The sequence below is a fragment of the Cervus canadensis genome, chromosome 28 (genome assembly GCF_019320065.1).
Source record: "Cervus canadensis isolate Bull #8, Minnesota chromosome 28, ASM1932006v1, whole genome shotgun sequence".
In the NCBI taxonomy this organism is placed as follows: Eukaryota; Metazoa; Chordata; class Mammalia; order Artiodactyla; family Cervidae; genus Cervus; species Cervus canadensis.
The window spans coordinates 20,371,551-20,396,357 of record NC_057413.1 but is presented as its reverse complement, the minus strand read 5'-3'; the positions used below and the strand labels follow the sequence as shown (position 1 = coordinate 20,396,357).

Here is a 24,807-nt window from a genome sequence, read left to right as displayed (position 1 = left end):
TATGTATGTATAAATTGACAAGCAAAAGACAGACAATGCAACAGGAAAAACAGGCAAAGACTGGAAATGCACAGAAAACAAATCCCAGTAACAAACAAACAACAACAAAAAGATACTCAAAATTACTAAGGAAGAAAAAAATGTGATTCAAATAACCAAACATCTCTTTTCTAGCCAGAAAGAAATAAAAACATAGATAATAACCATCTCTTCCGGGGATGTGGGAAAAGAGGAAAGCTCAACACTGCTGTCAAGGTAAATGTAAATAATAATAGCCTTCTTAAAAGTCATTACGGAAATATTCATAAAAATTAGTACTGCAGCTGTTCCCCATGGATACCAAAATCCACTGATGCTCAAGTCCTTTCTAAAGAATGGCAGCTCTCCATATCCACAGATGAGGAGCCCACAGATACAGAGGGCTGATGTAAATTATATCCTTCAACCCAACCTTTTTCACAGTAATAAATCTACTAGCACATAAGGACAAACATTCAGAGAATCTTTAACACTGTTTATGCAGCAGCAAAATTAAAAAGTTTTTATAAAGGAAATTAAGTAAATGCCCATCTGCTGAGAAAAGGCTGGAAAATGTACATTACCTACAGAACAAGATCCGTTATGCAATCATTAAAAACTTTTAATGAAAAATATTAGCAAAAAATTTAAAATATAAAAACAACACTGGCTTCACTGTAAGCAAAGAGGTCATCTCATAATATGCAGGTGTGGGCATAAATAGGTACCTTATGGCAAGGAAACTGAAAAGACGATTAGGATTTTAAATTTCCATGCTTTTTCGCAAAGAAGCTCAGTTTTCAGGCGTTTGTCCTACTAATACAGATGTTGTGACAATATAAAGATACACGTACAAATATGTCAAATAATTATGTTGTACAACCTAAACTAACAGTGTTTATACGTCAAGTATTACCAGAATAAAACTGAGGGAAATAGATATATTACAAGCACATCCACTATAGCCTTTAATAAGACTTGAAGGATATTCCCTGCTGGTCCAGAGGTTAAGACTTAGCGCCTTCAGCGCCAAGGCCCGGGTTTGATTTCTGGTTGGGGAACTAAGATCCCGCAAGCCACATGGCCAAAAAATAAACACCCGGAAAGGCTCTAAATGTCTTATTTAAACAAATGGCTGAACAAATCATATGTCCACACAATGAAGTAATAACGTAGACTTGAAAAAGAACAAGGTAACTCCAATGTTACTGAACTGGAAAAATAAAAGCCAATGTAAAGTATAAAAAGACTGTAATTTAAATTTTTCATAACTAAAAAAAAAAAAAACGGAAAAAGAGTGGGGGGAAATTAGATGCTTTGCCTTTTTCTGAGTAAGAATTTCAGAAGTCTGGACAGCTGAACCCTTTCCCTCCTCAACCTACCATATCGTATATCCGGCCTCGATCAGTTTACTTCCTGCAAGGCTAATACCCCCTTTTCCTCTATGTGACTCAGTGGTTACACAAGATCTTCTACATAAAAGATACATCAGATATATCATTTCCTGTTATAAAAACAATATTAAAGTGTATCTTTAAAGTTTTTGAATTATTCTTCACATTACTATTACTTATTTTCACATATTCCTGTGCTGGAAATCCTTTGGTCTAAATCAACACCACAACTCGGTGTTACTCCACCTCTCCTGAACCTCAATCCCTTTTTTAGACAAGGAATACCTTTTCTTGCTTAAAGAATGTACTTGTATCTTATTAGTATATTCATAATTCTCACATGATCAAGTTTCACAGGTCATAACAAATACACATTTGTGCTAAGATCTCAAATTTCCTTTATTATTTTCTGTGTTATCATATAGACAGATGAAAATAAGAGATCATAGCATTGTGATCACCCTCTTTCTCAATTATTCTCTCGAAAAATACTGAGTACTTCTTTATTGTTCTGTGTAAGGGGTCAGCAAACTATGGTCTGTCATCTGTTTGTACAGCCCACAAGCTAAGAAATGTGTGAGAGTCACTTCCTAGGCAAGTTGATAAGAAGTCTAGGGGTCCCCAAGGAGAGAGGGGTCCGGAATTCTCAAGCAGGAAGAAAGGACAAACTTTTTTCCCTCTACATTCCTTAGGATTATATAACAATAATGTATCCTGCCTGAGGACAGTCTCTGGATTAAACCTTCCGGCTAATCCTGTTATCTTAAAATGTATATTATGGGAGTAGGTTTGGTGAGGTCTTTACAACCTCCAGACATTCTTTGGATTCATTGGAGAGTATATTGGGAAGATCCCCTGGAGAAGAATATGGCAACCCACTCCAGTATCCTTGCCTGGAAAATCTCATGGACAGAGGAGCCTGGTGGGCTGCAGTTCATGAGGTCGCAAAGAGTCGGGCACGACTGAGCGACTAACACTTAACACTATATAACTCCATTGCTAACACTGGCAAGCGGGTACTCTTTCTGCCCCCTTCTGATCTCTATGTCAGCTTTCTCTATCTCCTTTATACTTCAATAAAACTTTATCACACAAAAGCTCTGAGCGATCAAGCCTCGTCTCTGGCCCTGGATTGAATTCTTCTCCTCCAGAGGCCAAGAATCCCAGCGTCTTTGCGTGGTTCAGCAACAACCTTTCATGTGTTTACATTTTTAAATGATTGGGGGTAAAATAAAAAAGAGAATAAAATTTCAAAACAAGTGAAGAATTTATATGACATTCAAACTTCAGTAATGCTCACCGTTTAGTATAATCTGATGCAATTTTCATACACAAAGACAGTATGGGCAATAAAGCCGAAAATATCTACCCCTGGCCTATGACATACGACATGGCCTTCTGAACTGTATTTTTATAGTATAATAAACTTGTAAACTATAATTTTATAGTTTTACATATTCTTCCCCACTTTTCTTCCATATTGGGCATGAAGTCCCCTTAAAAAAATCTATTACTCGAGCCCAACACATTCTTCATACTCCTAGGCAATGTTCTTTCTCCTGATAATTTCCTTAGTACCACATCTGTTTTTACAAACAGAAAGCCAGAGTAAAGTGCTAGCCAACACCTTAAAAGTTACAAATTATAAACCAGAACCAAACCTCACCACTCTCCCCATAAAGCAAGGCTAAAGAGGCTGACCACCTAGTTAATGGCTCTCACTACCTTCGAATTGAGGCATTCGGTAAAATAAAAAACGTACTGCTCCTAAAATTCCAAATAATCAAATAACAATGGGGTGGAGGGAAGTTAATGTAATTTTATCGAATTTAATCTTCAAACCACTGGCTACTGAAAAAAGAAAAGTGAACAAAAAGCAAAGAACAGTGAAGAAAAAGCAGATCAACTGTACTCAGCATGTCTGACTCTAAATCTTTATATCTTCCATATTAGATATTTTCTGCAAGTAAATGGTTCCTGGCTCCCAGGATGCTCTGAGGTTAAACACTGCACAGTGTTTGTATACAGCATCACAACTTACACAGTAACAAGCTGGGCCACATGGCCATTTTCCCTCGAAGGGGACACCAAAATTTGCTTTTTTTTTTTTTTCTGCACAAAGGTTTCTTTTTATTCATAACATAAGCAAAGTTATTTAAGTCAATAAATTTTTAAGGATTTTCACACGTCCTGATTCTTTCCACTGCCAGTCACCATAGTTCCTCCAAAGTTGTCATCTTCAAGGCAGCCCTACAAAAAGTTCTGCTCAATCCACAGCTGTGATGCCACAGCTGTTTTAGTTGGGCCTCTCTGATCTTCAGAGGAGTGCACTTCAAAGTTTGCCACCTGTAATCTTTAAGATCCAATTTCCTCAAGCAGTTCACTATAGGATCCTGTTTAGGGTCAGAAGATGGGATGTCTAGTTCTTCATGACAACCATAGAAAAAAAAAGTATTAGTTACTATTGAAGATTATGTCAAACTGAACAGTATAAGAAACTAAAAGGATACTGTATCAGTAGAAATACCAGGTCTGACATGCACAAAGCAAAAAAACCAACGATGCCAGATACTGAATTTATATCGCACTGTCTTTTGAACTGCTTATTTCTTTCAGTCAGCATTCTGTATGCCAAATGTTGGGGGAAGAGTGGAGGTGGGCCGCCTTTTCTACCAGCCGTGTGTGCGCTTAGAGCACCAACTCCTACTCAGCCGCATCACTCCTTTACCCAGCACCCACCCTCCCCAGCTCCATCAACTCCGCACCTCCCCCCAACCTCATCACACCTCCATCTGCAGACTCTTCTAGCCTCATCATCTCACCCTCGTCCTCCAAAGTCACAGACCTGCGAAGCTTCCAGCAACAGGAGAGGAAAGTAAGGAGGTTATAACGCAGGAATCAGGAGTCTCCATACAAGCACTATATACTCCTGCGGAGAAACTCAAGTCACAGCTCCCAAACTGGAAAAAGACGGGATTCTCTCGCATTCAGAACCCGAGTTCAAGGCGCGCTCACTGCGGTCGGGCCCCGAGCGAGGAGCCGAGGATGCAAAGGCGAGCAGCAGAGTCGCAGTACCAGCTCTTTTGAGGCTCCCACTCCAGCGGAGACAGCAGATAATTTCCATAAATCCCGCCTAGGAGGGACAAGGTAAGGAACATCCGAAGCCCAAAGCAGGACTGAGCTAATCCTTGAATGTTAAAAGCCTAAAACTCAACTAATCGGAAGTGACGTGCCAGCTGAGACCAGCAGGACCGCCACATTATTGGCCGCCGACGCGGCGAGCCACCTTCTCCCGAGACTGGCAGGAGACAGAAGTGTAGCTCAAAGTCCGCAACCCGCCCCTGCTACGCCCTCGACGGCTCCCAGCGCCACCTGGGACCAACCGAGCCAGGCCAGAGTCCGGGCACCGACCCTGGGCGGGACAGTACCGCTTGCCCCGGCGCCCATAGGCGCCCTGAGGGCAATGGGCTTCAGCGCTCCGCCATACGCATGCGCGGCCCTCTTTCTCCAGCGGATTCCTCGGGTCACCTGGACGACCGCATTCCAGCCACCTGCCCCTCCGGGTCTCTTCTCGCCCCTGACTCCTCCAGCTGGTTCTCACCTCCAGCCCCCCGCCTTCTTGTTCCGCAGGCGCCGCTAGGCCCTCCAGCGGCTGCCCGCCGACACCCCGGCTTCCACTGACACGAGCCTCTCGGCGCGGCTTCCGCTTCCGGCGAGTATTGTGTGTCGCGCTGCGGGGCGGGGGCGGGGGGAGGAGGAAGGAGGGAGGCAGCGCTCCGGCGGCTCCGCGCCCCGCACTCCCGGACCCGAAGCCGGGAAGGTAGGTGCTGTCCCGCCGCCGCGCCGGGGCCCTGGGGCCTGCCCCCGCCCACCGGCTCCGCACGCCGTGTCCTAGCGCCCCGCGACTGCGTCACCGGCCCCCCGCACGTAACCACAGCTGCCTCCGCCCGTTTCAGGCCCGGGCGGACGTTTTGCCGCCCCGGCGACGTCAGCGCGTCCGGCGTTGCTTGGCTACCCCGCCGTTACCCCGTCCCGCTGCCGCTCGCCTCCCCGGGTGAAACTCTGACGCCGTCACCGCGGGTCTCGGCTGCGTCATAGCGGCGGGCATCCCATCTTCACGTCACACCTTCTCACCTGGACACGCATCCCTCCCTCCCTGCCAACAACGACGTTTCCTCTCCCCCTTCTCCAGCCCCCCTGCACCAGATCAGGCGGGAGAAGATGGAGACGGGGGTGGGACCGAGTTGTGGACCACGCTCAGGAAAGGGTCGCAAGGTGGGACCCCCAACAGTGGTAGAAACACAATGAGGACCTCTTTGAAGTTTGCCCTTCTACTGAGACACGAGGAATGGGGGGGAAATGACTCAAGGCATCACTAATGCTGTAGCTCCAAGCCCTGTCCCCATACTTCCCTAACCTTTTCCCCATCTCTTTCTAATGCTACTTTTTCGCCAGTCTAGATCCATCCTGGTCCCTAACTCAGCATACAGTTCAACTCCTCTCGGGCGAGGCGACCACCTAATATCTAGAAGATTAGGAAAAGGCAAGGGTTACTGGTCGAAGTTGGATTCCTGTAGGTAGAGAAAAATCATCTAATTCTCTCGTGGTTTGAGGGAGAAATTCAGGTCCAAATATGTTTTCAGTTCCTACTCCAAATTAAACACTTTTCACCTTTGCCATCAGTATATACAGAAATAATCATTGTTAACCCAACTCACTACATGGCCACTTCTCTCTAAACATAGATAGACCTACTAAATTTTATTCTTTTGGGTTCCTTAGAAAGAGAGGTTAAGCGGTAGAGAAATGAAATATTTCATGGATAATAGTGGTTATGTTTTAAGGATGGAACAGAGACCAGCCTTCTGCTTTATACATCTCTCAGGCGCATTTCCAATTCTTTTGAGGCTTCATTAGAGTTTTTGATTGCCACTTTACTTTTCTCTCTTAATTCCCGACCACCCCAGAATCTATTAGTTGGAAGTACAGTATATCCAAGGAATTAGTTATCAATAACTATTTCAAAAGACTCCAATCAGCACTGAATACTTAGAATAAATTTGTCAACTCTTCTTTTCAAGAAATTATTGCCCTGGGCTCAGTAATAAACTCTTTGGTATAGCTGCCGTAATACAGCAGCTCCAAACATCCAAATGCACACAAATAGGAAACAGTTGTTGTATGAATCATTTCATTCCATGATGAGTGCACACTTCTTCTAGGCCTGGTAAAGGGAAGCATAATGTCACACTCTTCTGAAAAGAAGAGGTTGTTACCCTTGCCTAACTCATTCCAATATTTACCGTTTGAAAGACTGAGGGAACAGTGGCAGAGAATCAAGCTTAGACTTCAGTGGGCTCTTGTAGTAGAACTCTTCTGTAGCATTAAACTTTAAAATATACTTGATTTAAGCAATCTTAATGCTTTGACTCTTAAGGCACTTTTCACTTTCCCATACTCTTTTTTTCATCTATTAGAAAAAGATGTCAAATTAAGAATACATGTTTCTGACACTGTTAAGATGCAGTGGAATGAACCTGGATCAGGATGAATACTCTGGGCTAGACTTGAAAGAAGCCTCTGCTTCTAACAAGAGAAGGCAGTGGTGAAAGACTAGGCAGGGTTGTGTGTCAGTTTGCTGATAGCTGGGAGTCACAATTTTTGAAAATGGAGAAACCAAAGAGATTGACTAGTGGAACAGAAGATGTAAAAATACCATGACAGTGCTAAATCTGGAGTTAGGATTTAACGTGGGGGTAAATGTCAGGCCAGGGATGCAAAAAAATTAACCCCCCCCCAACTAACTTTTTTTTTTTCTCTTCTCTCTTCTTAACCTCAAGTTAAATAATGGCAGAGACAAGTCTGTTAGAGGCCGGGGCCTCTGCAGCCTCCACAGCTGCAGCTCTGGAGAACCTACAGGTGGAGGCAAGTTGCTCTGTGTGCCTAGAATACCTGAAGGAGCCTGTCATCATTGAGTGTGGGCACAACTTCTGCAAAGCTTGCATCACTCGCTGGTGGGAGGACCTAGAGAGGGACTTCCCTTGTCCTGTATGTCGAAAGACGTCCCGCTATCGCAGTCTCCGGCCTAATCGACAGCTGGGCAGTATGGTGGAAATTGCTAAGCAGCTGCAGGCCGTCAAGCGGAAGATCCGAGATGAGAGCCTCTGCCCCCAGCACCATGAGGCCCTCAGCCTCTTCTGCTATGAGGACCAGGAGGCTGTGTGTTTGATATGTGCAATTTCCCACACCCACCGGGCCCACACCGTCGTGCCACTGGATGATGCCACACAGGAGTACAAGGTGGGGAACCAGATACTTGATGTCAGTGCAGGGCAAGAGGGAGGAGCCCAGAGGGTGGGAGACTCCCTGGTAGAGGATCATGAGTTCTCGAGGGCAAGACAGTCTCTGGTCCTCACTCTGTAGTCCCCTCAGAACTGCATACTGGGGGGTGGGGGGGGGGCGGTGCAGTGCGTATAGTCCCATCTGATTGGTTGTCCTCAGGCATGAAGAGCAGTAAGAAGTACCCCCAAATTTCTCTCTTGACTTTTGTAACACATTTGAGTATGTGTGGTCTTAAAATGTATCCTATTTTTCATAAATGAATGAAACCACACAGAGAATCTCAGACTCAAAAAGAACTAAAAAATGGTCTGGTTCCTTCATTCTGTCCCCCTGCTCAGCACACCGCTTATTTACCCACTGGTATTGGGAACAGGTAACATCATTTTAGAATGATCCCAACCAGGCTAAGCTGAACCAGCCTTTTTGCATCTTCGCCAGATAATGGGTAACATGGCATCTGGTTTAATTTACTGCTGAGACACCGGGTAAATATTTGAGTTATAAGAACTAGAGATTTTACTGTCTTAGCACTTTATCAAGTACTTTACCTAATTATGTTAATGAAGTCTTACAAACAAGACTTTATGGTAGTTCATAGAATAATCAAGATTTTATTTGCAAGTGGTTAGAGTTGTATAGGAAAACAAATTTTTTAATTTGTCCAGTTGTTAAGACTCCATGCTTCCAGTGCTGCAGGGATTCAATCCTTGGTCAGGGAACTAAGACCCTGCATGCCATGTGGCAAAAAAAAACCAGAAGGATATCAGGGTACATAAGGTCACTGTCAGTACAGGTAGTTCCTTCAGTTAGAAAATGAATAGGTCTAGGGAAGGACAGAGAGTTGGTGACAGCTGGACACAGTGAGATTCAATGAAAGTTTTGCAATCAAGGAAGGCATGGAGACAGGCTGGTGGCAGGAGGAAGGACCTGTAGGAAGTTGACACTTAAGATGAGCAAGGAAGGGAGTTGGATCAAGAGGTGGTCAGATGAATAGAAAGCAAATAGTTTAAAACAAATGGGTTAGACTCTGAACATAGGCTGTACCAGCCAACCACAAATGTTGTTCTACTTCGCACCTCTCAGGAAAAACTGCAGAAGTGCCTAGAGCCGCTGGAGCAGAAGCTTCAGGAGATCAGCCGCTGTAAGTCCTCTGAGGAGAAGAAGCCTGGCGAACTCAAGGTAAAGGCAGGCAGTCCCGTTTGGCCTGCCCTGCAGGCAATTAACTGAGCATTGTTGTTAGTCACTAAGTTGTGTCCGACTGTTTGTGACCCTGTGGACTGTAGCCCACCAGGTTCCTTCTGTCCTTAGAATTTTCCAGGCAGAAATACTGGAGTGGGTTGCCATTCCCTTCTCCAGGGGATCTTCCAACCCAGGGATCGAACCCAAGTCTCCTGCATTACAGGCAGATTCTTTACCATCTTAGCCACCAGGGAATCCCTGAACATTAGCCACACATTATTTAACTGAACATTATTTAACTAAACATTAATGACATATTATTTAATCCACCATTTTTGGTGTATTAAAAATGCTCTTCTCTCAAAAACAATGATATTTTATTAAGCTTGATTGTCATTAAACATTGTGCTTAAGTTACTTGTCATGGATTAAGAGTTGAGGAGAAGGATGTAAGGGGTGAAGGATTTGGCAAGTTGAGGGAGTTCATGGCCGTTGGTCTCCTTTTCTTAGTAGAGCAGGAAGGAGGCTCTCTGCTGGAGAATGTGGAAGGTACACTGGGCAGGAAGGATGAAGAAGCTGCCCAAGAGCTCCCAGAGCCCCCAGCCACATTAGGACCACATTCTCTTAATTCACATAAGCTCGAGTATGCTAGGTAGTATGGGTTCCTAGAATGTTCTTCCCCTTCCCATCTTTTACCTATAGGATCCTGTCCATCCTAAAATGAAACCATTTACTATGTAGCCTTTCCTGACTCTTCAGAAATTCGCTTTCTTAATTTTCATACCATTTCACATCTTTTCTATAGTATTATCATATTTGTAGCCTGGTATTTTGGTATCTACCTTATTTCTTCTACTGGACAGTGAAAGATGTATTAATTGTAACAGTAATAATAACTAGTATTTATTGATTGCTGGGCATTAATTCATTAGGTGTTCATGACATTCCAAACTTAAAAGTATTATATTAGGTCTATGCTTGGTTCTGCCCAGTTTTAAGTTCTAAGAGGTCAGGCTAGACTTGGCCCCAGTGGAACATAGGGAAGGTACAAGAAAAGGAGAAGGGAGTCTAGCAAAGCATATTAGGCAAGAGTGAACTTAGATACCTTATAAGGTAAGTCTTGTTATCCCCAGTTTACACAGAAGGAAACAGAACTTGGATCAGTGTCTAGTCCAAGATCATATCCAAGCCAGTATGTGGCAAAACCAGAGATACTAATTCTGCAGGAATCAATAAATATTTATTAAGCTTCCAGTATAAGCCACACCCTGTCTTTGACACTGGACCATTGATGACCAAAAACATGGTCCTTGCCCCCCTTGAGCTTACTGTCAAGTAGAGAAAATAGAACAACAGGCACAAAAAGCACAGTTGCAGATTCCCAAGAATGTGGCAGAGAAACTCAATGTCATTAAAGCCTTCCAGAAGAAATAAATGAGATTTAGGGATTACCAAGAACTAAATACAGGTTTGAAATTAGTGGAAACACTAGTGTGTGTTTGTTTGTTTTTTAACAATGACAACATTTCAATGGAAAGCAAGTATTATTACCTTGGTCCTTTATACATTTTAAAAACAAGCGTTTGAATTTTTAAAAAGTTGAGCTAATTTTGATTGCAAAGGTAAACTTAAAAAAGTTATTGTCCTGTAACACTTAAAATCAGTGAAAATGAAGCTTATTCCTAATCATTAGCTTTCCTTTTCCTGTTGATCACATTCTTAAAGGTAAAGGATGGAGAAGGAAATAGAAAGTTTAAAAACCTGCTAAATGCTTGAATAGAACTGTGGTGTGGGTTTTTTTTTTAATGCAAATTATCATTTCAGTGGTCTCAGAAACTGTCACCAATCACCAACTTTCCTTCAGTGACCTTTTGAATTCTGTTTCCTCCCTCTCCCTTATCCCCACCTCTAGACCCAATGCCCCTTTTATTTTTTCACGTCTATAACCCATTCCTGAGGTGTAAACTGTCAACCTCTGAAGTGACTTGAAACTATTTAGCAGGCTCAGCCCTGAAATCTAAATTTATATTTTATAACAGTCCATCACTAAAATCTTACTGATTCTGATACTTTTCCAGTTTTCCCATCTCTGGTTTTTATCAAGTAGATGTCTTACAGTGTACAAATGATGACAATCTCTAACTTTCCCGTATTTGTGCTTTCCTTTTCTTGACAATTTGTGTTAGCTAGAACTTAGAGTAGGAAATAGCAGAGGTATCTCTGCTATTAGTACTTGTCATATTATTACAGTGGTATTATAGCGGTATCTCTGTAATAGTACTTGGCATATTATTGAGTTCTTATGTCTTGAATTTTTTTACTAAAACATAAAAGTATAGCTTTTTTAGAAGTTAATTTAGTAAATAAAATAATTTTTTTCAGCATTGGTTTATTTTTTTATCTCGGTGGTCTTCATCCCAAGTCATCAGTAGGGGTGCTAATGGGGATGGAGCCATTCTTTACAGAAGGAAATATCAGTGGAGAGAAACATGAGTGTCCTTTTAAACTCTTTCCAATGACACTTGAAGTCTGTGAATTCATACACATGGTGGGTGAGGAATGGTATCCTATGCCCCACTGACCCTGTTAAACATAACACCCACCCTCTGTTCTCAGAGACTAGTGGAGAGTCGCCGACAGCAGATCCTAAAGGAATTTGAAGAGCTTCACCGGCGGCTGGATGAAGAGCAACAGGTGTTACTTTCACGGCTGGAGGAGGAGGAACAGGACATTCTACAGCGCCTCCGAGAAAATGCTGCTCACCTTGGAGACAAGCGCCGGGACCTCGCCCACTTGGCTGCTGAGGTGGAGGGCAAGTGCTTACAGTCGGGCTTCGAGATGCTTAAGGTTCGACCTTTGCCCCTGCATAGCCACTCAGGCCAAGCACAGTCTAGCTTTGCCCAGGTCATTTTGTCAGCCTGCAGTGCTCCCTCCTCCACGCTGCCTCTCTAAATCCGGTTCTTTCTTCCAGACATGCTGAAAGGATCTTTCTCTACAGAAAGGCTACTCTGATTTCTCACATCCCCTTTTGATCACTCTGTGTTCCTATGTCTTGTCAACAATTACATGCTTAATTTGTACCAAAGAAAAAACTCACTTTTTGGAGAGGAGGGCAGTCTAGTCTAAATTAGTGAAAAATCTATGCATTAAAAATTGTGTAAAATGCAGTGACCGTTACTTTTAAGTCCTGGAACTTGGTTTACCTAGTGCTCAAAAAGAACAGAAATATAGTGTGATGACACTTGAAATAATGTATAGTAACATGCTGCTTTTGATATGTAAATAGTGCCTCTAAAATGTTTGAAATAGTCTGTTTTCTTAAGCAAATGAATGGTGTTAGCAAGACTCCAGGAAACATATTTTTTATCTTAGAGATCACATTACCAGCATTTGAATCAGTGAGGCTTCGTTGTATATTTATCTGCATGTTATATATTGCTTGGTATTTATTCTCATGTCCTTTCATGTATGTGTGTTCTGCCTTCCACATTAAACTGGGAAATCCTTGGGGGAGCAGAGATTTGTCTTCTTTGTCTTCTGGACCCCAAGTATTCACAAATTAGGATTGGCATGCACTTATTAATATTTACTAACCAGTGCTAGACAAGGGATACCAAACCACAATGGGAGAGAGTGATCCATTCCTATGCCAGCAGTCTAGAACTATCTCTACTGATTCTCGAGGAGGCAGGTGTGTGGTTGGTACTTGGGGGACAGAGCAAAGAGCAGACACAATCCTATCCCTGGCATTGAGCTCCCAGTGTTCTTGAGGAACGAAGACAAACACACAGGAAACTATTTGGAAGTGACATCAATTACCAAGTTTCATGATGACGGAGAGCTGAAGGTGGGGGTTAGGTTGGGAAAGATGTACTCAGATCCCTCTGGAGTTCGTCCCCTTTGCACTGTGACCCTTAGTTTTCCCTGTGCCTGTTTAATAGTTCTAGAACTTTGGGGAGGAGGGGAACCGTTTGCCTGTAGGGCCCTTGACTACCAGGACCAATATTGCTTTCTTTTCTCCTTCCTCTAGGATGTCAAAAGTACCCTGGAAAAGTAAGTGATTCTTGTATCTCTTTGAGTGAGTTAGGTCTTGGCTTAAAGAGCAGGGCTGCAATAGGGAGTTGGGGGAGTAAGAATGGGAAAGTCATGCAGTGTTTGGGTAGAAAAAGGGAGAAGGGTTTTTGCACCCATGAAGCCAATTACAGAGCAAATGATTGGGAGTACTAGTCCCCTTTACCCTTTGAGCATCAGGACTTCCTTGGTAGGGTAGATACCAAGATAATGTAATAGAACCAGATTCTGCCTGGGGCTGTGGGTGGAATCATGTCCAAACAAGATGGAAGGAGGAATGGGTTGGGGGGTAGGGGTGGTCTCTCTTTGCATGAAATATAAAAGTACTTCCAGAAAGTTCTAAAACTCATTCTTAAGGATTTGTCCAGGGGACCATCTCTCTTTCCATAGATAGGTAAAAGAAAGCAGTGAGTACTTGTCTTGAGAGAGGAGAAAGTACGAGGATGAATAATTTTAGTTTCTCCCTAAAGATGACAACATCTGAATAGTGACTAAGCTGGAGCTTCCCCTGACCCTGCCCTTTCTTCCCCTATCTCCCCATCCCTCCTAGATGTGAGAAGGTGAAGACCATGGAGGTGACTTCAGTATCCATAGAGCTGGAAAAGAACTTCAGCAATTTCCCCCGACAGTACTTTGCTCTAAGGAAAATCCTTAAACAGCTAATTGGTGAGTTGTTCCCAAAAGGAAACTAGCAAAGGGAACCAACAGAAGAGAAGGAAGTCTTTAGGTCCTACTTTATCCGGACTTCAGTTATCCCTGCTGTCACTTTTCATGCCCGTATCCACATGCACTCCTTTACCTGGCTTCTAATCTCACTCTGAGTCACAGAACTCAAAGTGAGAAGCCTCAGGTGTCATCTGCTCTTAGTCCCACACTTTTCTCAATAGGGACCCAGAGAGGTTAAATAATTTGCCAAAAACTGGTCTCCTCTGGAGAATGAAAGGGAGTCTCATTAATACTTACTCAGAAAGCAGGCATAAGCCAGACTGTTACAGGAGAACAGACACGTGGTCACCCTATCGCCAGACTGTAATGCTCTCTTCCTCGGTATCCTTCTTAACATTTTTCATGGTTTCTGGCCCTTGGTCTGTGCCTTGTGCTTCTCCACCCAGTGAGATGCATCATGATATCAGAGGAATACAGGGAGGACCAGGCAGGAGCCTCAACCAGCAGCCCTTGCAGAGTCAAGAGATCATTACCTGTTTATTTTAGGGCCAGGATGAGAAGCTGTTGTTCCTCCCCTCCCCTCCTCTCCTGTCCCCTTCCTTCCCCTCCTCTCGGCTCCCTTAGGTGACACTGAGGATTGAGAAGGTTAACCAAACCACGGGGTTCTGGGGGCTTTCAGGGGGCAGGCTCTGTAAAGGCAGGCTGGAAGAGCGAGGCAGGGGCTTTTAGCTATTCCCATCCTCATCTAGCTCCCCACTGTGGCTTCTCCCGCCAGCGGATGTGACCCTGGACCCTGAAACGGCTCATCCTAACCTAGTCCTGTCGGAAGATCGTAAGAGCGTCAAGTTCGTGGAGACAAGACTCCGGGATCTCCCTGATACTCCACGGCGTTTCACCTTCTACCCTTGCGTCCTGGCTACTGAGGGTTTCACCTCAGGCCGACACTACTGGGAGGTGGAGGTGGGCGACAAGACCCACTGGGCGGTGGGCGTGTGCCGGGACTCCGTGAGCCGGAAGGGTGAACTGACCCCGCTGCCTGAGACTGGCTACTGGCGGGTGCGGCTGTGGAACGGGGACAAGTATGCAGCCACTACCACGCCTTTTACCCCTTTGCACATCAAGGTGAAACCCAAGCGGGTGGGCATATTCCTAGACTATGAGGCCGGCACACTGTCTTTTTACAACGTCACAGACCGCTCTCATATCTACACCTTCACTGATACTTTTACCGAGAAACTTTGGCCCCTCTTCTATCCAGGCATCCGGGCTGGTCGGAAGAATGCTGCACCACTCACCATCAGGCCCCCAACAGATTGGGAGTGACAGGAAGGGGCATGGGAATCATCAGGGTGAGGCAGGGTCAAGAGCCACGGGCCTACTTCCTGTGACCTGCTGGAATGTCTTCGTGTCTGCCTGGTTCTGGTTCTGAACCATGTGGGAGAACACCTTGGTTTCCCGAATGGTTTCAGTGGAGGAGTAGGTTGGACTGGACTAGGTCGAGAGCACTGCAGTGGCTCCCTCCTGACAGGGTGGAGAGCTGCTTCTCAGGGGGTGGTCTCCCCTGAAGTCCATCAGGTTTTCTATTGCACAAGGACCGGTTGGGAAGGAAGGAGAGACTTTTCGAGAAACAACAAGTCTGTGGAAGGGTCTGACTTGCTCAAACCAGAGGAGGAAACAGAAACCCCTCTACAGCCTTTCAGGGGTTTCTTTGACCCAGAATAGACTTGTTTTTTTTAGCAAGATCACAGGGGTCTTTGTACCTCTAATTGAAATAAAGGTGAATGACAGTTGTTCTCATGGGTCTAGAAGTTGAGGAGTTATTTTCAGGGCAGAGATTGGGCATCAAGAAGTTGAGAACGAAGGTCAGGAAAGAGGGCTAAAGGAACCGATTCCTAAAGACTAATGAAAGAGAGAAGGGTTTCTTTGGTTCCGTTATAAGTAGGATTGGCCAGAGGTAGGAATGTGAGGAGGAGGGAGTAGGAAGAAAGAACCCAGGTCCCTGCCTCCATCTTCAGCAGGTGTGGCTTATCGCCTGCCTTCTTGTAGTTGTTTGTCTCCAAGAGCTGTTACCTTGCTCATCTGAAGGGGCAAGATCCAAGAGATCATGCAAGACACGTCTACCCTCTCATTGCTTCCCCAAGGGAACTTGGAAAGGAGAGAGTCAGGTATTAGAGGAAAGAGAAAAGCATTCCTATCCAAAGCCCTGGCCTTAAAGAATGCCTCCAAGTAGCTGCTCCCAAGTTGTCAGCCTTGTTACCTGGCTAAGGTATCCAAGCCAGACAGGGAGAAAGAAACTGGTGTCTTCCTTACCCTGGGGACAGGGTAGAAGAGGGTAGTATGTTTAGGGAAGAGCCAAACAGGCAACTTCCTTTGGCCTGTGTGCATCCGGCCTGGAACTAGGGTTCATAAGAGCCGATTTTTTGTTTGTTTGTTGCCATCCTTCACGTTTTGCCACTTCTCCTATCAGAGAATGTAAGTCATTTTAATGTTAGGCCAAAATAAACAACCTATAGGGTACATATGTTGTCAGAAAAGGTAACGCAATGCATGCCAAACCAAACTAAAATGACTGGATTATCTGCTACTGACTAATCAGGGGTTCACAGAAGACTGGGACAAGAAACTGCAGTTTATTGAGGGCATTTCAGCTCCTCCTACCACCTCAACAGGACTTTGTCCAGACTCTCCTCTTACCTTTGTGCCTTGACTGTGGTTCTTTGTGGCAAGATGCTTTGGTTGGTAAAACATAATATGGAACAAAGGATCCACTGAAGTGATCTTTGTGTCCTGTGGTAATTTGACAGTAACCTCTGTTGATGTATTAGAAACTTCAGTGTTAAAAAAAATGCATGTTCCTTGGAATTCCCTGGCAGTCCAGTGTAAGGACTCCACACTTTCACTGTTGGGGGCCTGGGTTTGATCCCTGGTGGGGGAACTTCAGATCCCACAAGCCTTGTAGTATGGCCAAAAAAAAAAAAAAAGCATATTCCTGGTGCCTGCCCTCAGTGATTGATTGAGGTCTGGAGTGGGCCTGGGTATATCTGCCTTTTAAACATACTCCTCATTTGAGTCTGGAGGCCCTTGTGAAAGTAATCTGAGAGGAAATTTCAGCCATTTCTTTCAAACTGGAGTCCTGATTGGGGCAGGGTGTAGGGGGCGGTGGTTGAGAGAGGAGAGAATTCTCATCCTCTCCTGATATTGCTGCCCTCTCCTGTCTCGGTTTATGTATATTCTGTCCCTCTACTTCTAACCTCAGGAAGGAGTGGTATTAATTATGAAGCAGAAGCAGGAGGTCGAAGGGAGGGATGTGAAGTACTACAGGGGATGTTTCTTCTGGGGGAGGGGACGCTATTGAAAGATTTCTGTGCTCAGTTCCTAAGACGAGGGGTTAGTGAGGATCACCTACTGTGGCCAGCACTGCATCTGGTAAGTGGAAAAGATTGGGAGGAAGCTGTGCTTTCTAAGAGCCAGGAGCCCGCTTCCCTCCCTCCACTACCCTCATGATCCTTTCCAGCGTCACTCCCACTGGCACCAGTGCTTTTGTGTAAAAAAGGGAGACCTGCTGCTTCTATCTGTAGGTCTTACTGGCATCTGCCTTTGTCTTCAGGAGCATAGGGCAGAAAGTCTAGCCGGGTATAAACTGCACCTAACCATCTCCCAACCTATCTGTCTACAGAGAAGAGTCTTCTGCCCTGACGATGTTTAAGGGTTTAAGACTCTTCTGCTCAACTAACTTCTCCACTTTCTGCCTAATATTATTGGCTTGAGAAAGAGTAGGAGGAGGCCGCCGGGCTCTGATTGCAGGGGCAGGGTGGATTTGCAAATAGTTGGTCTGTGAGGCCACAGGGTGGCGCCAGAGAAAGGAAGGCCAGAAAGAAAGGAGCGCACACGGCTCCCGGAACTACAATTCCCAGGAGGTCTTACGCGGACGCCGGGGGCGTGGCTATCCTGGGGGCGGGGCCTGTGGACGGTAGCGTGTGGAGAGCTCGCTCGGCGTGGATGGCGGGGCCGGTAAAGGACCGCGAGGCCTTCCAGAGGCTCAACTTCTTGTACCAGGTGAGTCCGCGGCTCACGCACGGCGGGGAGCCCAATGCGGAGGGCCCCCAGTGATGGCTCACTCCCCCAGGCCGCCCACTGCGTCCTCGCGCAGGACCCGGAGAACCAGGCGCTAGCGAGGTTTTACTGCCACACGGAGAGGACCATAGCGAAGCGGCTCGTATTACGGCGGTAAGAGGGGTTATGGAGCCCGGCAGCGGGCGGGACGGGGGAAGGACTGGAGGGGGAGAGCGGACGTCCAGACCACCACCTGCCTCCGCCCCCAGGGACCCCTCGGTGAAGCGGACTCTCTGCCGTGGCTGCTCTTCCCTCCTCATCCCGGGTCTGACCTGCACCCAGCGCCAGAGACGTGAGTGCTCCCTCTTGCTAAGATGGGATGTATGAGGAACACCTGTGGGCTGGGGAGGGGACAGGTAGTGATCTCTTTCTCGAGGCAGACGCGTGCCAGGTGTGGGATTTGGAGTCGTCGGCTTTCTCTGAGTTGTTAACTCCACTTGGACAGACAGATCTGGGCAGTAGAAAAATGATGTTCCCCTGAGAGGCAGCCTCGCCCGGCCACGATAATAGATGTTATTTGACATCATGGAGGATGATTCCCATCTTCATTGGTTCATTCAAGAATTATTTTTCTGAGATGTGTCAAGGATTGCTCTCGAATCAACATTCTCTTTTGAAATATGGTCTCCTGGGGTGGACTAAGACAGGAACGATTAGAATAGCCTAGAAAAATGCTCCAGTTAGGGGAGTAGAATACTAAGTTATTTAAACCAGTGGTGGGGAAGTTCATTATAAGGGCAGGGGAGGAGGAGATGGAAATCCTTGCCACTTGTGAGGCCTCAGGAAAGAAAGCCTGCGGTGCTGTCAAGTAACTGAGAGTTCAGGAGGCGGGCTTTGAGGTGGGCAAGGGCAAGACCTGAGGTGGGAGAGGGAAACAGGGCAGACCTTGAAGAGGCTTGTTAAGGAGTTTGGACTTTGTCTTAAAAGGGTGCCAAGAAAATGATAGACTTTGTTCAGGGACCTGACACCGTCAAATTTGCGGTCAAGGTGGGGAGGGAGGAGAATCCCTACTAGAAAACAATGGAGGCAACACTGGGTTCAGGAGACCTTTTCTTCTCCTAAACCTGGGCACTCTCTTTCTCCCACATGCATTCCAGGCTGCAAGGGTCAGCGCTGGACTGTACAGACCTGCCTGACATGCCAGCGCAGCCAACGGTTCCTCAACGACCCGAGGCATGTGCTCTGGGGAGACCGACCCGAGGCCCAGCTGGGGAACCAGGCAGGTGAGAGGTGGTTGAGAAAATGGGGGTTAACCCAGGGAGTAGAGACAATGGGTAATGGAGAGCTGCAGAGGACAAATGGGTGAGTTTTGGGTTGGTGTGAAAAGTGCCAGTCTTCAAAAACTGATTCTGCTCATCTACTTAGATCCCAAACCACCACAGCCCTTGCCAAACACAGCCCACCCCATTCCAGCCCAGCTTCCTGAGGAGAAAGTGCAGCCTCAGAGCTCCAGTCACCAGTGATGGACTCACCCTGTCTTCCAAATAAATTTTAATTCTACTTAACTTTGTGTAATTCTGTTCTGTGAGTGTTTCAGCTCTTTCCTCTGTTTCTGTCTGCATTTCTCTGTCACCAGTTAACCTCTTCTTTGTCCTTTTTGTCTTTTGTTGTTGTCATCCTTAGTCCCACCATTCAGGGAGATCCCAGTTAACCACTTGGCCCTGGGAAGTAGCTCTCATTTCCAGGACCCTGCCTCCCAAGTGCCCCTCCACCCTTGCCTCCTTGGTGCAGTACCGTGGTTGGAACTCAGGCTCCAAGAATGTTTGCAAGGCCCTGAGCCTTAAGATAGTCCATTTGTAGGTAGCTCTGACTGTTGACTAAAGGGCTGGACAGACAAACTGCTGATGCCACTGATGCTGTTTTTATTTTGTTTAATATTTATTTATTTGGCTGTGTTGGGTCTTAGTAGCAGCACTTGAACTCTCTAGTTGTGGCATGCAAGGCTCGGTAGTGGCACGCAGGCATGGTTTCTTCGTGGCATGTGGGATCTTAGTTCCCCGACCAGGGATAGAACCTGCATCCTCTGCATTGCTAGTCATATTGTTAACCACTGGCTACCAGGGAAGTCCCTGATGCTGTTTTTATTTTATTCTTTTTTAAATTTTATTATTGGAGTATAATTACTTTACAGTGTTGTGTTTGTTTCTGCTGTACAACAAAATGAATCAGCCGTGTGTATACATATATCCCCTCCTTCTGGAACCTCCCTCCCACCCCCTTATCCCATCCCTGTAGGTTATCATAGAGTACCGAGGTGAGCGTCCTGTGCTATATAGCAGCTTCCTGCTAGCTAGCTATTTTACACATGGGAGTGTATATATGTCATTGATGTTGTTTTTAACAGAAGAAAAGAAGTTAGGGTGGGGTTGGCGGAGGGAGGGTTCAGATTCTGCAGGCCGCTTTGTGTTGGGTCTTTTCCCAATCTCTGTTTCTTCTATAGAATTCTACCAAGAGACACTGTTCAACCTGAACTAATTAAAGTCAAAAGTATTAACAGAAGGACACTGGCAGATATTATACAATAAGTTCTGTAGGTAAACCTTCAAGGTTTTCTTGAGAATCAGTAAACAACAAAAATTGTTTTATTTGATATTCCTGGACAGTTTACTTGAGGACAGAATATCAGACTGACTTCTTTGCTGGGTGCCAGCTACTCAGCTTACTCCAAAACTAGACAAATAAAATTCACTATTCCCAGAATGCAGTTTTCTTTCTTTCCTTTTTCTTATAAGTCTTGGTTGCAGTTATTCATTGCTGCATAAAAATCACTGCATGATGTTGTAGCTTAAAACAGTATGTTATTTCCCCTGATTCTGTAGGCTAGAATGACTGAGGGCTTGGCTGGGTGGTTATTCCATTCTGTATGGCATCAGCTGAAATCACTCAGCTGCATTTAGCTGGTGGCTGGTACCTGGTCTGGAAGACTCAAGAAGCTTTATTTGCATATATGATACCTCATTGTTTCTCCGTGTGGCCTTGCTATGTAGCTGGCTTTGACATCCTCACAGCATGGCTGTCTCTGGGTGGTTGGACTTGTTACATGGCTCTGGCTTCCACAGAGAGTAATCCAAGAAGACAAGCTCCAAGGTATGAGTGCTTGTCAAGCCTCTGTTCTCATCACGCTTGCTGATGTGCCCTAGATGAGAATAAATCACATGGCCAAGTTCAGGTTCAGTGTGGAAGGGGCTATGCTGGGGTGTGAATACTGGGAGGTTCACTGATTCCCTAAGGACCACCAGTGTAGCAATCTACCACATCTTCATTTTGCCTTTGTGCCTAACTCATTCTCTGCACTGATTCCCTCACATGTGGAATACATTATTTGCTTGGAAAATACTAATCTCCGTGCAAGTAACTAAATGTTTCTAAGTTATTCTTTAACATTTGTTTCTGAAGATAGTGCCCACCTGGTCAACTGTAGCAGCCAACACAAATGTGTAGCCTGAAGATACACTCTGTACAGGCCTGGACCCTTTGTGGCCTCGGCTCACCTTCCTTGGCTCCCTCCTTGTCATTTCTGAGCTGGTTATTTCTCGCACACTCAGTCTGACTCTTGGCCAAGTGGTTTCAAGCATGATTTATGAGGACACATGACTGAACATGTCCACAGTGAGATAGCAGTGGGGTTCCTCTCACTAGAGATCATAGCCTCTTCCTCTTCCCAAAACTCTGTTCTTTTTCATGTTTACTAATTATGACACAATAGTCAATATGTGCAAAAATGGATTTCCTGTAACAAAGAGGAAATCAAAGCCCTAGTGTGCAGTAGTCAGCTTTCTTTAATGTTTCTAAGCAATTTAGTAGTCCAAAATCTGTGCTCTTTTAGGACTCGTTAGATAAAATTAGAGGAGAAGAAACTTATGTCATCACAATTGATTCAAGCAAACAAGGTCTGAAAATTCCTTGGCAATCCAGTGGTTAGGCCTCAGCGCTTCCACTGCAGGGGGCATGGGTTTGATCCCTAGTCAGAAACTAAGATCCCCATATGCTATGCAGCACAGGCAAAAAATAAATAAGTAAACAAGGTCTTCCAAAAGCCATAGAAACTGAGACTTAATTATTCCTGAACCTTAGATATGCTTAGCACTTTTTAAAACTGGTTTAAAAAAAAAAGAGTATAGTTATTGTCAGGGGACAGAGAGGAGTTGAGAGACTGTTCTGAATTCAGAAAGGAAGTCAGAAATTACTTAGATTCTCAACAAAGGGAATAGTAAATAATTTTAGCTTTATGTGACAAAGTTGCTCTAACAATCAAATGAGATATGTGGTGATACCTTGAAAACTGAGTATTAAGGGGACTGCAGTAGAGTTTAATTAGTAATCAAAATTATACTATAGTTGTAATAACAAGTAATAAAGTATTTTAGAAAAGACAGGTCCTGGACATCAGTGAATCTGAGTTATTGTCCCCACAGTACACATTTGTACATGAGGCAGCTTGACTGTTCTTTTCCCAAAGCTTCCAACACTGAAGACCAACAAATGAAGTTATCCAGTTTTCCCACGAGGCATCAAAAAGGATTTCATGCATTTATTTAATAACTACTTTGTGAAGGCCTACTCTATGCCAGGCCATTTGGTTAGGAATTAGGATATACATCAATGAACAAGAGTCGGAAGTAAGACAAGAAAAAAAAAGCAACGTATGACAATAAATTATGTATTCTAAAAGGATATGTGCAACAGAAAAGGCCAGGAAAGCAAAGAAACTGTGGAATACAGGCTCCAGGTTCAATTAGAGCAGCCGAGGCAGGCAGCACTGAGAAGGTGTCCAGCAGACTCAGGGTGCCTCTTCCACACCCGCTCAGACAACCTCAGACAAGGTTACCTCCGGCAGATCCTTCCCACCTAAGGCAGCAGTTTCTGTCTCTGCCTGAGACTATTATCTGGAAACAAGCCATGCAGGGTAGGCCCAAACTGCCAGGGAGTAATATTCCTGGGAGCAACTCCAAACAGTGAGGGATGAGTATCGGTGGGTAAGTGCTCCACATGGTCTCAGGGCCTCCAGCAGAGTGGGGCCCTGGTGGCACTATTATTTAGACGTGCCCTCTGTATACTCTCCTCTCTCTCTCCTTGTTTTACTCCCCATTCCCTCACCATAGTTCCTGGGATCATCTTCCAGGTAAACTACCTGCACCCAGGTCTTCGTCATTGGGTTTGCTTTGAAGGAATCCCAACTAAGAGTGCCATTTGAAAAAAAGATTTGGGACTTCCCAAGTGGTCCAGTGGTTAAGACTCCATGCTTCCACTGCAGGGGGCCAGAGTTCAATCTCTGGTTGGGGAATGAAGATCCCACATGCCACCAGCTGCGGCCAAAAGAAAAGAAGAAAAAAGACTTGAGGGAGGTAAAGGTTCTAGTTCTTGGTTCAAAACCTCTGGGGCTTCCTAGGTAAACTCTGAAAGCAGCCCCCATTCACAGAGGGCAGGGAGAGATGAAAGAAAGAGGTACACCTCTCCAGATTGGTAGGTGACAGGTTTAAAATAAGCAAGGGAACTTATAACAAATGAAGCTTATTCTGGACAGCAGCAAGATGAGTAGGTCTCCCTACTCACCCACAAGAATCTTTATTATATAGAGGCCTTGACAGGCTTCAGTCATGCCTTTAGTCCAGATGATCTCAACCACACTTCGCTCTCTCAAAGCTGTGTCCTCAGAACAGCTCCCACTGTGGGAACGGTAGGCAGAACTCACACTTCAAGGACAGGGGAGGACTTCCCTGATGGTCCAGTGGTTAAGAATCTGCCTGCCAATGCAAGGGACACGGGTTGGTCCCTGCTGATCATGCCACAGGGCAACTAGGCCTGTGCGCCACAACTACACGGCTTGCAGGATCTGTCATAACGCTGATGGGTATGTCATTTAGCATGCTAGTATGTTACAGTGACTGTATACTGAGGCTTAAGGTCTACTGGAGGTTAACTTGTCTGCCATCTTGGACCTAGTTGGTTCTAACCAGTTTTTGTCATGTCCTATTGCTGTGTCATTTTTTAAAAGGTTGTGCCCTGCCCTCTTCCCTCCTGTTTCATTTCCACTTGTTTCTCTCAAGGCCTCTTGCCTTCCAAGATGGCCCACACTCAGGGGAGTGTGTTTTTCTCTAAATAAATCCACTTCTTCACTACCACTTGGTCAATTGCTGAATTCTTTCTGCGATGAGACATCAAGAACCTGAGCTTCATTACATCCTCAGGCCAGGTGTGTGATCTTCGTCAAAAGATCATGGTTTCAGGTCCCAGGCTGAGTTGCACGATTTCAGTTCCTCACAATCAATCCGTGTTCTGGCCTCTGAAAATAATTGCTGGGACTTCCCTGGTCGCCCAGTGGCTAAGACACCACGCTCGCAATGCAGGGGGCCTGGATTTCCCTGGTGAGGGTACTAAATGCCACATGCTGCAACTGAGAGTTGGCATGCCGCTGTAACTAAGACCTGACACAGCCAAGTAAATAAATAAAATATTTTTAAAAACCCAGTTGCTCATGTAAGAAGCACCCAAGATCTCAAAATTCTGCCTTGAGTTTTGTTTGTCATTTCTTGCATCACTGCTGTTTTCCAGATGCGTTCCAGCACTTATCTCATTGCATCTAGTTTAGTAAGCATGTCATTGATCCTTGAATTTCTGTCTCAGCTGCTACATTTGGGTTCTGCCCTTTCTGTGGTATTATACAAGAATTAGGAAGCATTCCCTGAATACAAGAATTTTCTGTCATCATGATTGAATATGAATTGCTGTTAACATCTTGGGTGTTGTGCAACCAAGCTTCTGAAACTTGCAAGCTCTCCAAGGTTATCTAAACCACAGTGTCCAATTTCCTCCAGTGTGCAGGAGGAGCTGATAACATCCATTCCAGAGATGTGGTTTTGCCAGAAACTGTTTTTGCCTGAACTGTTTTGAGTTCTGATAAGCATATAGCCAACATCGATTCCATACTGACTGCAGGAATCCTGATCTCTTAATATTCTTGCACGAAAAATCACCAGGAGCTATGACTTAGGCATTTACAGGTTTCTGTCTTGGGCGGCGGCCT

General features: G+C 45.1%; 3 protein-coding genes and 1 non-coding gene across 11 annotated transcripts in view; 2 read left to right on the top strand and 2 right to left on the bottom strand.

Moving 5' to 3' along the window:
- Nucleotides 1–4,399, bottom strand: part of LOC122429624 (BOLA class I histocompatibility antigen, alpha chain BL3-7-like) — a 37,931-nt gene extending 33,532 nt beyond the window's left edge. For all 3 annotated transcript variants that reach the window (XR_006266072.1, XM_043450112.1, XM_043450111.1), the window contains exon 1: nucleotides 4,258–4,399. Coding sequence is in view for 2 of the 3 variants with exons in the window: in XM_043450112.1 (XP_043306047.1) it covers nucleotides 4,258–4,399 (142 nt within the window). In the remaining variant the exon portion in view is untranslated. The remainder of the gene's footprint in view (nucleotides 1–4,257) is intronic.
- LOC122430213 lies at nucleotides 3,920–4,034 on the bottom strand. Its single transcript, XR_006266291.1, has one exon. It is a non-coding gene; the product is annotated as a small nucleolar RNA SNORA8 (small nucleolar RNA).
- Nucleotides 4,400–5,010: 611 nt separating the features above from the next.
- On the top strand, nucleotides 5,011–16,443 carry LOC122429623 (E3 ubiquitin-protein ligase TRIM39). Of its 4 annotated transcripts, XM_043450108.1 has the most exons (8): nucleotides 5,108–5,232; nucleotides 5,605–5,687; nucleotides 7,253–7,712; nucleotides 8,838–8,933; nucleotides 11,550–11,780; nucleotides 12,964–12,986; nucleotides 13,555–13,670; nucleotides 14,446–16,443. In XM_043450108.1, exons 3-8 carry the CDS (start codon nucleotides 7,260–7,262, stop codon nucleotides 14,991–14,993), a joined length of 1,467 nt encoding a protein of 488 aa, XP_043306043.1. In that variant the 5' UTR covers nucleotides 5,108–5,232; nucleotides 5,605–5,687; nucleotides 7,253–7,259; the 3' UTR covers nucleotides 14,994–16,443. The 4 variants fall into 4 exon arrangements, with proteins under 4 accessions (XP_043306045.1, XP_043306043.1, XP_043306042.1 ...); XM_043450110.1 differs by lacking the exon at nucleotides 5,605–5,687 and having other exon boundaries at nucleotides 5,011–5,124; XM_043450107.1 differs by lacking the exon at nucleotides 5,605–5,687 and having other exon boundaries at nucleotides 5,136–5,232.
- Nucleotides 16,444–17,553: 1,110 nt separating this feature from the next.
- Nucleotides 17,554–19,292, top strand: RPP21 (ribonuclease P/MRP subunit p21). 3 transcript variants are annotated; one of them, XM_043450121.1, is made up of 5 exons: nucleotides 17,554–17,726; nucleotides 17,797–17,897; nucleotides 17,993–18,075; nucleotides 18,881–19,006; nucleotides 19,166–19,292. In XM_043450121.1, the coding sequence occupies exons 1-5, from the start codon at nucleotides 17,670–17,672 to the stop codon at nucleotides 19,207–19,209; spliced, it is 411 nt and encodes a 136-aa protein (XP_043306056.1). In that variant the 5' UTR covers nucleotides 17,554–17,669; the 3' UTR covers nucleotides 19,210–19,292. The 3 variants fall into 3 exon arrangements, with proteins under 3 accessions (XP_043306056.1, XP_043306055.1, XP_043306054.1); XM_043450120.1 differs by having other exon boundaries at nucleotides 17,580–17,726; nucleotides 17,821–17,897; nucleotides 19,149–19,292; XM_043450119.1 differs by having other exon boundaries at nucleotides 17,598–17,726; nucleotides 19,149–19,292.
- Nucleotides 19,293–24,807: the final 5,515 nt, after the last annotated feature.

Bases quoted from the DNA above. Each gene is read 5' to 3' on its own strand.
- LOC122429623 (XM_043450110.1), top strand. From the start codon at position 7,260: ATGGCAGAGACAAGTCTGTTAGAGGCCGGGGCCTCTGCAGCCTCCACA. The intron at 7,713-8,837 runs GTGGGGAACCAG...CGCACCTCTCAG, and splicing joins ATGCCACACAGGAGTACAAG to GAAAAACTGCAGAAGTGCCT. The intron at 12,987-13,554 runs GTAAGTGATTCT...CATCCCTCCTAG, and splicing joins GTCAAAAGTACCCTGGAAAA to ATGTGAGAAGGTGAAGACCA.
- RPP21 (XM_043450119.1), top strand. From the start codon at position 17,670: ATGGCGGGGCCGGTAAAGGACCGCGAGGCCTTCCAGAGGCTCAACTTC. The intron at 17,898-17,992 runs GTAAGAGGGGTT...CTCCGCCCCCAG, and splicing joins AAGCGGCTCGTATTACGGCG to GGACCCCTCGGTGAAGCGGA. The intron at 19,007-19,148 runs GTGAGAGGTGGT...TCATCTACTTAG, and splicing joins CCAGCTGGGGAACCAGGCAG to ATCCCAAACCACCACAGCCC.